This window comes from Ctenopharyngodon idella, chromosome 6, assembly GCF_019924925.1.
Source record: "Ctenopharyngodon idella isolate HZGC_01 chromosome 6, HZGC01, whole genome shotgun sequence".
In the NCBI taxonomy this organism is placed as follows: domain Eukaryota; kingdom Metazoa; phylum Chordata; class Actinopteri; order Cypriniformes; family Xenocyprididae; genus Ctenopharyngodon; species Ctenopharyngodon idella.
This window is the reverse complement of record NC_067225.1, coordinates 16,012,229-16,028,637: the sequence shown is the minus strand read 5'-3', so window position 1 is coordinate 16,028,637 and position 16,409 is coordinate 16,012,229. Positions and strand designations below refer to the sequence as shown.

General features: G+C 39.5%; 1 protein-coding gene across 2 annotated transcripts in view; it reads right to left on the bottom strand.

Moving 5' to 3' along the window:
• Nucleotides 1-1,784: 1,784 nt before the first annotated feature.
• Nucleotides 1,785-16,409, bottom strand: part of znf644b (zinc finger protein 644b) — a 30,364-nt gene continuing 15,739 nt past the window's right edge. The window contains exons 2-6 of one of the 2 annotated variants that reach the window (XM_051897517.1): nucleotides 10,143-12,884; nucleotides 9,451-9,987; nucleotides 5,283-5,408; nucleotides 5,083-5,188; nucleotides 1,785-5,006 (exon numbers count right to left, since the gene is read on the bottom strand). In XM_051897517.1, the coding sequence (XP_051753477.1) occupies nucleotides 4,793-5,006; nucleotides 5,083-5,188; nucleotides 5,283-5,408; nucleotides 9,451-9,987; nucleotides 10,143-12,867 (3,708 nt within the window). In that variant the 5' untranslated portion in view covers nucleotides 12,868-12,884 and the 3' untranslated portion in view covers nucleotides 1,785-4,792. Of the gene's footprint in view, nucleotides 5,007-5,082; nucleotides 5,189-5,282; nucleotides 5,409-9,450; nucleotides 12,885-16,409 lie in introns of those variants that run through there. The other variant, XM_051897518.1, reaches the window with a different exon arrangement.

Here is a 16,409-nt window from a genome sequence, read left to right as displayed (position 1 = left end):
CAAATCACTTTCATTTTGTGGCTTGTCAAGCCTCCAATTTAGCGTGGTAAGAAAAGCAGGTCATGGTGCGCCCGGAGGGATGAGCGCCAGCTGCTCAGTGACCAGTCACACCTACAACTCTGCTATTCAGGCATTCATTCATCAAAGAGTCCAACAGTATTTCAAAACATTATTTTTATTATTATTATTATTATTATTATTATTATTATTAGCCTATTATAGTTGCTGCTCTTGTTGGGATTTTGCATGTCACACAAAATCAAGAGCAACTGACACGTTAATGTCCTTGTTTGTATGGAATTATTATGATTGTTGCTGTTGTTATTTACTGACTTTAATTTTATCCTCTTCTGTAATTCCAATCCAACCATCACATGCCGGGTTTATGTCCTATAGGCATATTTAAACAGCAGTGGCATAAACACATTAAGACGCTAGACTACAGAAACGCTGTAATCAAATTAAAGAAGAAGAAGAACTAGAAGAACATAGCCTACTGTTATTGTAATAAAAAAATAAAAAATATAATATAAAAAAATATAATATAAAAAAATAAATCATTGTGTTTAATTAAAATTCTCAGGGATATAAAGTTAGGCTCTTTTTTTCATTATACGTAATACTATTACATTTCAGCCTGACCGTTAATTGGAAACATTTTAAAATTGCCGACTGTAATTATGTCGTCATAATAGTACGTAATGACGTGTCTTTAGGGCAGCTGATGATTAGGACCTGCTGTCAGCTGCTGAAATGAACCGAACCAGCCGAGCGTGCACAGCGACATGACTCGCTATTGTTCGAGGCTTGTCAACATATTAACCTGAATTCCCTGCAGTCATCCACTATACCGAATTAGTGCACTAGACAAGGAAAGGGAACTCAGGGAAAAAAAGAAGGCGGACTAATTGAAAAACAATTGGCGGGAAAGCGCATTAATTAATAGGCTCTATACCGCATGTCAGATGATGCCCCGAGAGCTTGAAGCCTTTTGAAAAAACCGTCCATTAGAAATAATTTAGAGCGAATGGGCGAGCTAATTTCTCATTAACCTTTGTTATAAGACCTAGTTCCACATAATTAGTAATGATACAGTTGCAATTTCACCTTTATGTTTTAAAACAAACGCTGTTTAAAATCATAGTATACAAGAAATACAGATATAAACACTGAGACAGAGGAATGGATTTCCTGCTCCATAAAAGCTGACTGTGGAGAACCTCAGACAAGCCATACAGATATAATTGAATGTGACAAGGGCTAAAACATATTTTTGGAGCACCAAAATGGTGCATCCCAAACAGGTTTCATCCTTGTCAAAATGTATTGATTTCTCTGGTTTTGTGGAGTGGTTGATGTCTCTCTTACTCAGCGGTCAGCGGGAGAGGGTTGGTTTAAGCGGGTTCAAATGGAGGGCTGATACTCACACCTCATAATGAGTCTGTACAACTGGATTTAACTTAGGCTGTCTCTCATTGTTCTAGAGATACTCTAGAGGCAAAGTACTCTGCCCTGTTTTTTTTTTGTTTGTTTGTTTGTTTAAGTAAACTACACTTAAGTTACTTTGTTTGTCCAATTGATTTGTCCAATGTATTTGAAACAAAAAACAAAAAAAAACAAAAAAAAGTTATCTTAACTTTTGGGAGTAAGTAAAACTCAAAAAAGCCCATGCCAAAAAGAAACAAACTAATGAGTTGATCACATTACATAAAATCATGAGATACTGTGTAGATTGCTCACATTTTAAATTATCAACATTTAGAGACACAAAATACACCTACATGCATATTCAATACTATTTTTTATTTATTTTGTGGGACGGGGAGATGGGTAGCAAAGGGGGGAGAAAGAGAAGGAACGGAACAGAGAGCTCGAGCTTGTGGCGACCACGAAGGTGATGAATTTCTCTTGGCCACAATCAGTGCACCTGGGTTTCCTTTGGTGTATCCAGAGGTAAATAATTGATGGGAGGATAAAAGCGTTTGTGAGGGGGAGTGAGACATTCAGACAAGGGGTGAAAACCCGGCCAGAGCCCCCTCTACCATGCCCCCCTATCAGCCTGAGTCTGGCCCTACGTCGTTTGGTGGCCCCCTCACACCGCCCCCTCGGACGAGCGCTTGAAGTGCAAATCTGTGTTCTGACTTGTTCCTGGTTGCTGTCAGCATGTTTTCCTCTTGTCAGTGGCGATTGACTGGGGGCTCGTCTCACCCTTGTGCCGGGACTGTAGCGGGATCATTGACAGGCCAGTGACACTGCCCAACCAGATAATGGAAACCTATTGATTTTTTTGTTCTCACACTCTCTCTTTTCTTCTCTCTCTTTTTCACAGAGGAAGTGAAGGCTCTTACACTTTAGGAATGACCGAAAGCAAAAGCAAGGGCACGGTCGACAACGGCGAGGGCTCGGTCACTGGTCCTGATCCCCGAGTCGCTCCTGCCACTTCAGAGGAGGGAAAAAAGTCAAGACAAGTGGCAGTCTTAGGAGACAAGAAAACACTAAGAAAGGGTTAAAAGAGAGTCCATCCATCAATCATTCAATCAATCAACAGTATCTCCTGGTGTTTGTGTCAGGTGCACCTGAGACTATGATCGGGAGATACATGTAATGTGAGATAAACCCTCTCTATCCTTCCTGCGGTCCCTAGTCTGCCTTTGTCACAATTGCGCCAATGAAATATTAAGAACATGCTTATCCGCCAGAGGGCGATTTTAATTACCACCTAAGGTTACACCATTAATATGAAACAACATAGCATGCAATCCCTTTCTTATACATTGTGGAGGTTGGATTTAACAAATAAAATATGGTGATTAATAGAAAGCCTCTTTCTTGTTTTCCAAATGCTTCCTGATTCAGATAAGATGTGCTCTCTTGCACACCGAGAAGTGATGACACTTGTATACTGTTTTAATGGAGGAATCTCCAGAGAGCAGGCCTCTTTGATTCACGGCCTAATGATAAGCGTGCTCTGGTCTGTCAGCGGCACAGCCCCGTGGCAGATGGCTGGTGTGGATCTTACACATTTCTTTATGTTCCTGCCTCCCCCCTCGTCCACCTCATTCTTAAAGCTGCCAATGGTATAATGGAAAAACTCAATCCTGGTCATGGTTAGCTCAATCTCATTATAATCCCTCGTTTTTTATTCATTCGGCCCTTTGGGACACTGTCTGCCCACCATGCAGCTTCCAGCCTTGGTGGAGTGCCTTTTGATTCGGCCAGGAGAGCCTAATGAAGTCACAGAGAGATACAATTATTTCCCAAAGCAGGGGCATTAATGTACTCCAAATTCCCTCCAGAGGAACGTGATGACAATTGGTTTGTACAGCTTTGATCGCCAGTCTAAGCCCTGCCCGGGACAAACTGTGAGGTCGCCTCCCGGACCAGACGCTTACTGATGAACCCCGGTCAAGCTGCTTTCTCTGATATTATCAGAGCTATTCCTCTACACAAAGACAGAGCTGATGTCATGGAGATCCTTGATACTTATATAACAACAGTGTTGGACAGAGTCAACAAAGTGGCAGTGTAAAGTAAATAAGTATTACAGCAGAAAAAGATACAAAGGTTTAAATCACAATTACATTTTAATTGGCTATTAGTGACTTAACAGAGACATAAATACAACGTGTTAACGCTTGCTCGGTTCATTAACACATTGTATACCTTAATTGATCGGTATGTGCTTGCACATTATCATCACCAAGTAATGGTACATAGTTACATGGTAACTATTTGAAGGGTTGACCAGGGCATGGAGGACTATCGCTCCATTTGGTCTTTACAGCTTTATGTACAATCAAATGCTAAGAAATCATTTACCTCAGAAAGAATGAGTGGTAAAGATTCCCTTTAGTATCCTAAAGTAAAACATGATAATTAGTTGCGTTATCATACTTTTATACCTTACATTGTAGCACCATAAAATGATGAGCAAGAATAGCATTTGCAGGGATTTCAGCAACTTACAACAATAATATAGAACAATGACTTTTTTGACATTATATAGATAGAACTAATATTGCATTATGACAGTATTGCCCATGATATTACTAAACAACTAGAAAGCTTTGAAAAATATTCACTGATGTATTCATAAAGTTCACAGTTTATTTCTTTGATAATAGCATTAAAAATATGGTAATAGGCTGCGTTACATGTTTTGGGCTCTAATGCCCAGTATACGCAATATGACATTTTTTCCCTAATGTGTTAAATGATGCATAAGAGTAAATATAAGAATTTTTTAACCAGAAATAAAGCACTACTGTAGATATATTATTATGTTAATATACTCTCTTAAAAATTGGTTATACATGTTTTTTTGTCAGTGTAAATAAACTTTGCGGCGCAAAATTACAGTAAATAGCATTAAGTCAAGTGATCTTGATCTTGATAGTCATATTGCCATGTTTTAAACAGTGACCTCTGAATTCTACTATCTTGGATAGTTTCTAAAATCTAGCTGCTGGATTTTAGACTTGCAAGAACTGCAGTCTACAGCGAGACTGCCTAATGTGCACATCCAAGATCTAAATATAGCCGAACTCTAAATCTATGTTGCAAATAGCATGCCCTTAAGAATAACCGAAGATCGATACAATAAAATTGGGATATAAAACAAAGAGAAAAATGAATAATATGCAATATAAGAAAATCTTTCATTTATATTATATGTATATATTTCTATTCTGTATTCATATATAGAGATGTATATGCAGTATTATATGTGTATTTGTTTATGAACATGTGCAGAACAGGTGTACAGCGAGCATAGCTGGTGTGTAAACGTGGCTTAGGAGACCCCCTCAGGCAGACTGAGAGGAGGGTGTGTATCCAGGAGCAGGCGCTCGGGGGGAGATGGGGAACACAGCTCTTTACACAGCGCTGAAACCTCCACCATACCTGCACCCACGCCGGGGATACTTGTGTGCATAAGATGCCTCTGCAAGTGCTTGATCCAGTCTTCCTGAATAGACTGAGGACCCTGGAAGATCAGATCACAGAACCTGGGGGAAAGAAAGAAAGATATGAGAGCTGGTAGGAGAGAGTGTGGTGATGAACTACCAGAGTGCTGTAAAGTACCTGCAGGTCATTCTGTAGATCACTTCAGAGGCGGCGTGTGAAGATGAAAACGCCTTCCTTTTTGGCCCAGGCCTTGATCTCGGCCTCTTCTGTTTACAATCATATGCTGTGAAACAAACAAAGTAATTATAATCAATGAAAAGCTGAGAGGCTAGATGATTAAATTAGAATAGATTGGAAGAGCAGGTATGAAACCCTACTTGTTCCTTCTACTAAGGCAATTTTCTTCCGTCGCGCATACGCTCGAAGATGATTGGACAGGCTTACGCCGCTGTGGAACGTCGTGTTGCAGTGGATGCAGATCTTCTTATTCACTGCAAACTTCTCTGGATTACACATAAATAAAAAAGTTTTGAGCTAATGAGTATTTAAATAACAGTTAAATGACTTCATGCTTTTTTTTTCTGTAGCTGCACTCCACTCATGACTGCTCTTTAAATAGCAAAAGCATGGTTATATGGCTACATGAGTGTGTAATTTAGAAAAGGAACACAGCAGCTTGAAGAAAATAAAACTGTGATTCCCTGAGTGTCATCACCTCCCACTCCATCTGTTTTCATATAATAAAGATCGGCTGTGCACTCTGTTTTTGAAGACATGTAGTTGTACTGTATTCTCAGCAAGTATCTGCAATCAGTTTGATGGTTTGTTTGTTTGTTTTTTAGGGGGCAATGTTTGAAACTACTCATCTGCTCTCATTGTACTTTCAGATGAAATGTATCCAGTTAATGCAAATCTACAGCTGTTATATGAATCTTGAAGCTCTGGAAGTAATAATACAAGGAATACAATAAATACAAACTAGAGCTGTCAATTGATTAGTATTGATAAAATTAATTACATGATTCAAACGCTTAAATTAATCTGAATTAATTACTTTCCAACTTAAAGCTGCAGTCCGTAAGTTTTGCCTCTTTGTCGCCACCTCTGTTTGAAACCTGCAATTGCAGTTATTTGCGGAATTATCATCTTTACGTGGGTTGTGCTTCAGCACGGCTCCTCGGTGCGGATGAATCTAATGTTTCCTGTCAGTCACCACATCGGTGATACTGTACTTCAGAATCACAGATTCTACATCTTGGAAGTATGAACAAAATAAGAATTATCACCGGAAAATGTCATCTGAAGGAGTAAGTAACAAATCTGCCACTTTTGTTCTGACCAACTAAGAAAAAAAAGCATAAATAGTGCTGCCAATGGTGATTAAATCTAACTCGCTGCTTAACTACCATAGTACGATGCATCATTAAAGAAATCAACTAGCTAGTCACGACTGTTAAACCGTATTGTCGCAAATGTGTTGTTCAAATGTCGTTGGTTAATGATGTCACACAGGTGGTGGATAATAACCTAATTAGTTTTAATAAACTAATTAGTTTGTAATAAATTAATTAGTTTGAGATTGAATTAATGCCAGATTTTTGCTATAAATTACGGACATGGCATCTGAGGACTGATTCTCTTTTTTCTATTTCTATTTTGCTTTATTTCCAAAATCGTTCTAACGTACTAGAGCTCCGGTTTGAACAATGTAAGGCTGAACACCGTTACTGACAATTGTCATTTTGGCTGCGTAAGATTCTCCAGCTTTGTTGTTGTTGAGCAACCAAAGTGCGAGCTATTAAAGCTCCGCCCTCTTTTAGACAGCTCATTTGCATTTAAAGGGACACACACAAAAACAGCATGTTAACAAGGTTTCAAAACGGTGTCTCCAGACCCCTACAGTATGTTCCATTCCATGGCACTCTGTTTTGATGTTTTTGAACACAATAATATGTCCTTTGTGGATGGTTTCTAACTCGTTCTGTGCTGTAGTAGCAGCTGGGCCATGGCAGAGTTCGCAAAAATTTGATTTGCATTTAGGTAGTGTTTCTTTCTTGTATTGTTCTGATAATAGGACATTTTTATGATTGATTGATTGTACCAAATGTTGAATTGATAGCCAAAATAGAAGATGGAAAAATACACATATGAACAAAGTCATGGTCTTTTGGTCACTCTGGGTAATAGTGTCATCTCCTTTTGAGATGACATTTTCTTATTGAAATAGCCTACAAACTGCTTCACAGACAACAGTCACCAGTTCATTACTGCACTGTCGTGACGATTACTGAAATTGTGACTTAAATTGTGATATTTTTTTCTTAATAAAATAAGACAAAAACAAAACTAAATAAACAGGCATGGGCATTGACATCCATGCCTGCTTTCTTTCTTGATTAAGAAAAAATATCACGATTTAAAAGTCACGATTTACAGGTGTATCTATCTAAACTACACTGAAATACACAAATGTACTTTTTTTTTTTTTCTAACTGGCCTCAGTAAACTTCCTGCAATAGTTGTCAGTGTTCCACCTCCAATCAGAGAGTTCTAGCAGAGCATAAAGCTACAGACCTGATTATATGAATCCGGTTGAACAATCAAATCAGATTTACTAATCATCGTATATCCAATTAAATTGGACAACCTGTGAAATAAATTTGATTGTAAAACTTCATTAATTAGTTTTTTTTTTAATTATTTATTAATGAAATGAGAGTTGTATTTGGGTACGCATGAAACAAAGATGTGCAAATACAGCTGATGTGTTTCCAGTAGTACATAAAAGAGCGCTTTGCGTTTTACATTTGAATTTCAAAGCCACTTTTGATGACATTCATTCTTTTTGTACCTGCTACAATATTTCAATGAGTGGCAAACTTTTACCCTGCACTCTCTGAATCTTGTGTTCCCTCTCTCTTTTAATGGCATCAACTGGCAACTTCAAGGTTACAGGAAGAGAACTTTGTCTTAAATATGAGGCGTCTGCCATACATATTTAATATGGAGTGTATGACTGAAATTGCGTTTTAAGGTGCACTGTAAATAATGAAGGCAGTAGAGGTGGAAAAACATATGAGAGCGGCTGTGAAACAAGGCTGTGCAGTCATGCTACACTGTATTGATCATCTCTACCCATGCTTACTGTAAATATCTCAAATCAATGCTACAGCACTTAACAAACTACTTTATTATTTGCACTTCAAGGGCTATAACTATTAACAAAAGACTAACAACAATAAAAATCCTATGTTGTGGGAATAAAGAATGTTCAACACTGGATTGTGACCCAGATATCTGAAACCTCACCTGTCTGTCACTCTCAGATTCTTTGATTCAACATCACTCGAAACAAGACAGATCACACGCTCAGCTGTCAGTGAACAGGCAAAAGATTCTTGTTATAGAGGGGTTTTGTTTTCACTAAAATTGCTCAGTATCAATGGTACTTCCAAGCTCTCTTTGTCCATTCACAATGCATGAGAAAACAGAAATTAATGGCCAATTACGAGCCTAATTATTTTTCAACCACTAACCTTAATGCTAAATGGGCATATGTAATTAAACTTAAGTAAGGTATTGTCATCTTAAACATGAAATTTACATTTCTGAGCCACTAGGGACACCAAAAATAATAATAATAATAACCTCTTTCTGTTGTTTGCCAAAAGAATATTGTGACTGGTGCGCTATATTCCAAACTTCAGTAATGGTACGATATCTTTGTGTAAGGAACAAACAAAAATTTAAGATGCTATCCATTGATAATTTTCCCTCAATAAATCTCTAATAGCTGTAACCGAATCAGTTCCGAGCTGTGCTTTTTTTTTTTTTTTTTTTTTTGACATACTCAGTCTTTATGAAGTGTTGTTTTCACACAGTTGCGAGTTTATATCTTACAGTTTTGACTTCTAGCTTATATCTCACAATTCTGAGAATAAAAATATCAAAATTGTTTGATAAAGTCATAATTAGCTTTATTTTTTTATTCAGTGGTGGAAACATGCTTCCACAGGACAGACGTGAGAGTGAGATATTTTCATATTTGTGTGAACTATCACTTTACGGAAGTCCAGGTATAGCTTTTCAAGCATATCGAACATTGGTTTGTTGGTTTGTTTAATGCTATTATCAAATACATTTAGTAACACATAAAGCTAACCAACTTTATGTATTTTGGTTGAGAAAAAAAAAATTCTGTCACTGACTGGGGGTCTAATTATTAACCTGTTCACCTATATCTCAGAGACACTTACACAAATGTAAGCTGTTGGTGAGAAAACACATAATTAGAAATGAAATGCTTCATCATTAATGGTTGAGGGCCATTTCTTCATCGAGAGACTACTAAGGTCTTCAAATTTTAAATAAAGGCACTTTACTGAACCTTACTAAAAGAAACACATATCGGTGTCAAAAACTTTTTCATCTTAATTCTGAATTTCAGAGGCTGATATAAAATAGGCTTCCCTATGTATATTAATATTCAATTTGTTTTCTGGATAACAGCAAATGACACGATTGAGTGATTGTGTGGTTCCTAACCTTGGCTCCAGGTAGGATCCAGCTTCACAGATGGCGATCTGGGTATACTGCCACTAGTGTAGGAGATGGTCAAAGGAGTACTGGCATCCTCATCCTCCACTTCCTGCTCCACTTTCGTATTTCCCAGAAGATCCTCTAAAGTGCTAGATCGGACCTCATAGGCCCTCTTCCTCTCCCTGTCGACCTGGGGGGACCTGATCATAGTCCATTGCTCTTGGTCTGGTGTGCCAGTGGCATGATGGATCTTCATGGGAATGCCAGAGGATGTAAGAAACAGTCCATCGCTGCTGGCAAACTTTTGAGAGACAAAAGGTTTTGATAAGTGTGGTCTGGAACCAAACACCCTCATAATGTTCCTGTACTCCTCCTCATCCTGAAGAAGTTCTGTCAGAATGCAGAGAGGTGACTTGCTAGCGCCCGAAATAGGCTTGCCAATCCGCTTCAGGTGACCCCGCACATGATTGGAGAGGCCGGTCTTAGTGTCAAACCAGCCCAGGCACAGCGGACAGGTGTGCTCGGTTTTAGACTCTGGCTTATCTGCCATGATGAAAGCACATAATTACTTTAAATTAGGTAACATGTAGAAATGTTTGTACACATACATAAATATAAGTTATGCATGTGTGATTTTAGTTTGAGAGCATTATCTAAAATCACAATGACTTGAACAAGGAAAGGTGAACAATAATCACCTTTTCTGATTCTGCGATTCACTGAGGGAATTTTTCTGCGTATGCGAGGCTGGCGGTCCTGAGATGCCACTTGCTCAGGTGACACCACGTGACGAGCATCATAACTCAGCCCAACCCTATGTAAGTGTCCTCTCACATGGTTAGACAAGCCCACCCCAGACTCAAACACTGCGGGGCAGTAGGGACAGCACTTCCTGCCCACCATAGACAAAGGGTTGACAATATACTCTGCATAAGGATCGTTTTGCTGATAAACAACCTGATCAGGGTTATCCTCACTTATTATACTCTCAATACACTCCTCCTTCACTATAAATGTACAAATATCATCACTGTCGTCCACTCTGCTATTGTCTGGATTAGTAAGATTGGAATAGTCCAGAATGTTGTTGTTGAGTGGGATGAAATAATCACTGGGGGTATTGCTATAAAACTGATCTTTGGTGCAGTCGCTGAAATCCTGAGCACCTTCATTGTCATCTCCCTCTTGTGGTGTACTAGGGTCCCATTGTGGAGACTCAGGCTCACATTTTGGAAGACGCACATGAGGAATATTGGCATGGGTGTTGCGATATGGGATAGACATTTTTCTTTTCGACGGCATTTTGTGCCTCAGCGGTTGCAGCGCTAAAGTACTGCCAGTTGAAGGATCTTTGGGACGGCTCTCAGTGCCAGGGTTCAGACAGGCTGCTTTACTCACGATCTCTGTTTTCGTTGTAAGATGTACGTCAAAGCTGGAAAGATATTTTGTCCTCTTTTCTGAGACAGCGCTTTCATATTCTTGATTGTCTTCTTCGACATACGGGAGACCTGTTGTCACGTCTATTTTCTCTGTAGGCAGAGGGGATAATTTGCTTGGCTTGTCACTTCTCAGTGAGAATGGTGACAGCTTGTTTGCTGGGCTGCCAGGGCTCCATTTGATCAGCGAGGAGCTGAAACCGTCACAGGCTTTTTGTGTTTCTTTGCTTCTCACATTAAGGTCAGCTGAGCCATTGGGCCTAAAGGGCAGCTCACCTCTGTCCCTAACAGACCGCTTCTCTGTGCTTTGAATCTTTGGCATCAGTAAAGATGAGTCCTTGGTTTTAGGTTGGTCAAACAAAGCTTTTATGTGATCATCCATACTGCGGTGTGGTTGAGCTTCATAACTCTCATAATACGGCTGCCCGTGGATGAGCTCCACATGCTTTCTGAAGCTATATCTATTCGTACTTGTAAATGTGCAACTTTGACATACAAAAGAGTTGCCAGTCTTGCCACATGTGTTGTGGTGAGCTGTACACTCATGTGCCTCCATTGCAGTCGTAGTCATGTGATCACATTCCTCACAGCTATAAGACAACTTCTCCTTCTCATTAGTTTTGCCATGATGGACGAAAGTTTTGGGGCATTTCGTTCCAAAGACACACTGGGGACACTGAAGGCAAGCTCTTCTTCCCTCGACATCTATCTTACTGAAACCTTTAATCTCCTCCATCAGCCTCTCCCTCCGCACCTGGTGGATTATAATGTGCTTTTGCAGAGAGGTTAGGTCTCGGAATGAACGCCCACACTCTCTACATATAAAGGGTCGGGGAACGTGTTCTTGTCTCACCTTTTTATTCCTATCTAAATGATACATCATATGCCTATGCAAATGCCTCTTCTCCTTGAAATTATCATTGCACTTTGAACATGGGAAGAAGGACGGCTCTTCGCCTGTTTTTGTCTCTGTCTTTAACCGTGCCGATTTTTCACCCATGTAGGTGTTTGTTTCTACGTCGCTGCCGCCTTCATCACATCTCTCTTCCTTCTCGCTTGAAATTAGCTCCTTCATGGCAGCTGACTTGTCGCAGAATTTCTCCAGGCGCAAGCCGGCATATGCTTTCAAACTTTCCGGCTCTTTCCTGAAGGCATGTTCTTTGTTAATGGACGACTCAAAATCGGATTCTTCGGCAGACAGGGAATTCTGGGATGCGTAATCAAAGCCATCATAAACCTGTCCTCCAGTGTCAGCCCTCTCCATGGCACGATTTTTACGCATCCTCCGTCTTTGGTTGGCAGGTGGAGCTCCATCAATCTCCACCTTTGTTCTTACCCCATCACCTGCTACACTGCTTTTCAGCAGTATCCGCATGAACTTCTCCTGCAGGCCCCAAGTTAGACCATCACAGTCATCAGAAGAACTCTCTGACAACTCAGAATCAAAGTCCCATAAGCACCCTGCTTTGATTCCCTTTCTAGCCAACAGTCGGCTGATTGGCCTGTTATCCAAGCCTTCCCCCACCAGCACATCTAGGGGGGCCTCACCGTCACTGTTGTTTGATTCAGATGAGGCCCGTGCGGGCTGCACTTTTAGGGCGCACCCTTCTGCTTTCTGCCGGGTGTCTGATTGAAGCTCACTGGGAGGCGGTAACACCTCAGGGCTAGTGTCTGTCCCGGGCAGAGGGGACATGTCTTTGTTGTGGACGCAGGACTCCTCTGAGGTACAGTGTGAAGCAGCTCCATTAACAAGTGCTCCTGAAGGCAATGAGTCGTTTGTGCTGGGGGCAGCAGGGACGCTACCACAGACAAATGGGTTCGGCTGGACTCCATTTAAAGGGTTTTGGTGACTGTCCAAGGGCAGGGGCTCTGGTGGATCCAAGCTGTTATTGTTGTTGTTGGGAGAAGATGTGCTTGTCAACTCTTGAGTGTCAGAGGAAGATTCTACCTCTTTGTCTTCCTCTGTGCTCTCTTTTACTGCTGCCATAACGGAGACAACACGATCTGTGAAAGAGAGATCAGTGATCAGTTTCAAATTCGCATCTCCTTATAAGGGTCAAAGACATGGTGGGCTGTGTCCTTGATAAAGAAAAGGAAAAAATACATGTGCCAAGTTCTTAGACAAGTACTATTTGTATTCATGTTTGTTTTAAACTTTTCAAGAAATACTTCAATTTAGTGAAAATAATAATAATAATAAAGAAATGTATTAAAATATATTTTTCAAGATAATAAATATCAATAAAATTCATTAAGAAGGACCTCTCTATGATATCATTTCCTGTTGCATTTTTTTTTCCTGCATATTTCTGAATGTTGTTTGGAGCACATGACCTTGTAGGCTGCACCACATACCTTTGCTGCTTAAAATAAATTCAAATATTAATAAGCAGTTAAGCAGGTCTGTTAAAATTTTACAATTCATTATGATATAAGGACAGTTGTTTCAATGATTTTTAATTCAGAAATTGAAAACATCATCATAAAAGAGTTCATTCATGTAATAATTTACATATTCATGTATTTTTTTTATATAAATTCATAGATCCTGAATATAGGGAGCATCAAAGAATTTAGGGCTCTCTAAAATGTACTAATAGTGTCCTAAAGAAGATGGCCGTCTTTTTTTTTTTTTTTGCCACAATATGAGTCCCAAACACCCACTGTCACCACTTCTTTTCACAACACACCCCAATGTTAGCCCTGGAAGTCCTGGTGAGGAAGCTTAATTATGTGAATGCACCTCTGGGATCTAACCTTCCTGTTTCTCCCACCAAAGTTCTCAGCCGTCTGCTAAAATTGACCAATTTCCATGGGAACAAAGCACACCACCAATAAGATCATATTATTCTGTCTTATCACTCTCTGATGGTGCCAAAGCACATCCCAGCACGAGACTGTTGTTGCTTCAAACCTGACAAATTGGCACACTGCACAAACATACACAGAGAGATAGACACACATACACACACTCAGGTAGAAACGCTCCCGTTCATGGCTAGCCAGAGAAATATACCTCAGGTGTCATCAGCCGATCTAATTATATTTGATGGTTTTAAACAGCTCGACACCAGCAAACCTGTGGGACAACAGGACTGTGTTTAAAGGGTGTGTTAAAGGGGCCCAGGCTTGCTGTTGTCCTGCTAGGCCACAGTGTATGCTCTGAGGATTTGACATTCAGCACTAGCTGCTCTCAACAGGAAGCCGCGTTGCTAACGAAGTGTTAAATTCAGTGTTAATGAGTGGCTTCACTGTTACCACCTCCTAGGTAAACCTTCCGAGCTCCATATTCTCTCCATCTGTTGGGGTGTGAGGGGCTTTCGGAGGGAGAACAGACGCTCTGCATTTAAAAACGAACTTCGCTGCAAACCCCTAAACAGCAGGGTGGCAAAGCCTCAGAATATGATTTTAGCTTTAAATTTACAGGCCTCATTAGCTTCCAGTTTCCACACTGATCTGTTCCATACATAACAAACAGGGTTCAACTGCAATGCGTCTTTTAAAAATTCATTCGCTTCTATTTACTTCATTTAGTCAATGTTAAAAGGCTGCCTTTGCCTTGCTGGAAGCTATTTACAAGGATTATGAGCTTAAATACATTTACGCTCTGCGCGGAGATCAATCTGAAGCGATTAGCTCTTTTTCTCAATCTCGCTCTAACTCGCTTTCTTCCCTCCTTGAAATATGCTCAGTAATGAACATGTTTGAATTCACAAACAACAATGAATCAGAGGAGGTCCCCCTGTGATCAGTCTAAATTAACTGCACAAGTAAAAGAGCACTTAACACTTACACGACACACATATGTCATGTGCTCTCTCTCTCTCTTTCTCTCAGCCCTTATTCTTTCCATCAGCACTTGTTCTAACACTCGAGTTGCACCTCATCTTGAGGTTACTGCTGAAAAAATAAGAGGTGATAATTGCATATTATCATTACACATTATTCTAGAAACCCAGAAGGTAAACTTTTCTTGGATATTTATTAATCATAGGAGAACACAAACTACTTGCTATTTTCCATATGGGTGTCTTTAACTTTTTTTTTTTTTCCACCTACTAGACTGGTATGTTGGTGACAAAAGGCCAAAAGTTGGAAGTGTATGTTTTAAGAATACAATTATATGGTGCACTACAAATGCAGAGAACCATAAAGTATGTTCTATAAATATGAGTCACATTCACAGAACTCAAATTAATCTCTATTAAAAAATAACTTCTTAAAGTAGGGTGAAGGCACAGACCTATATTGCATTTTCCTTCTGTATTTTTTCCTAACGCATTCAAGCTACGTGACAGAAATTGATTACCCAAACACTTCAGACTCATTCAGTTGGATGAAGCTGTGAAACCTCTCATATTTCCTTCAGACTCTTCCTTTAAAAGAGAGGACTACAACAAAAGTCGGAAAGGCCAGGTGGGAGAAGTCATTCAGAGCAGTTAACTGTTTATGTGAATCGGCAACATGCCCAACTCTATTTCACTTTATCTATTACTCTCTCTCTCTCTTTCTTTCTTTTACCTGTCCTTCTTTTCCCCCATCCTCTCTTCCTCTATCACAGAAAAAAAAAAAAAAACTTCTAAACAAAGAAGAGAGGCCATGGCCCCTCAAGTACAGAGCAGAGAATCTTCCTCGGTTAATGGGAGTTATTGATTTGTTTGACACACTGTGAATTTATGAAGCCGCCTCTCAAGTGTGAGAGACTAACAAAGCTCAGCTGTGAGCAAACAAACAGGTAGCTATTCAACCTGACACCTCACAGAGACTGAGGAGAGCCTGTCTTTCTCTTCTTCTCTTGCCATGTTGAGGAAAAGCGTTGAGATCAACTCAAACAGTGTCCTTAACACACAGAGCAGCAGTGACAGGAGGAAACTCTTGCTGGGTTTCACAGCACATGCAGCTGACGGGACAAGACATGTTTTGGGAAAGATTTATTTATTTACTTTTTGCAAGAGAACGCTCATACATTTAGGAATTTCATATTATATTTTGATTAATAATTAAATAAATTATTTGTAAAATGATTTTAGAGATCTCAGTTAGTCTAACTATTTAATCATCACACCGTACAGCAGGTAGTCAACCAAAATGCCTATTACATCAGTACATGCACAGTTACAATCAAATCACAAATGTTAATGTTTAATATGGAACATTTAAAACATGACCCTTTAACCTAACCTTTCCACATAAACAAAGCCGCTTTACTGCACTGTAAAACCAAACAGTGAAATTAATTAAATGAAATGAGTTTGTTTCACTCAAATAATAATGAAAGTTCATTACACTTAATAGAAAAAAGTTGTGTGAACTTAAAATGTAATATGATTGAGTTGAGTTGCAGCAGATTTCTAATTCCCAGCATGCTTTGTGTCAGACTGTATAAATAAATGTTGAAATTAAGCGTTATTGTGTGTGTTTTTGCACTAGATTAACATAGGGAGACATAAGTCACTGTTTAATGTTGTGTTCTGTTGGGATTTACAGGGGGTTCTGTTGTGTTAGTTTTGTATGGGATACCATTTTGGT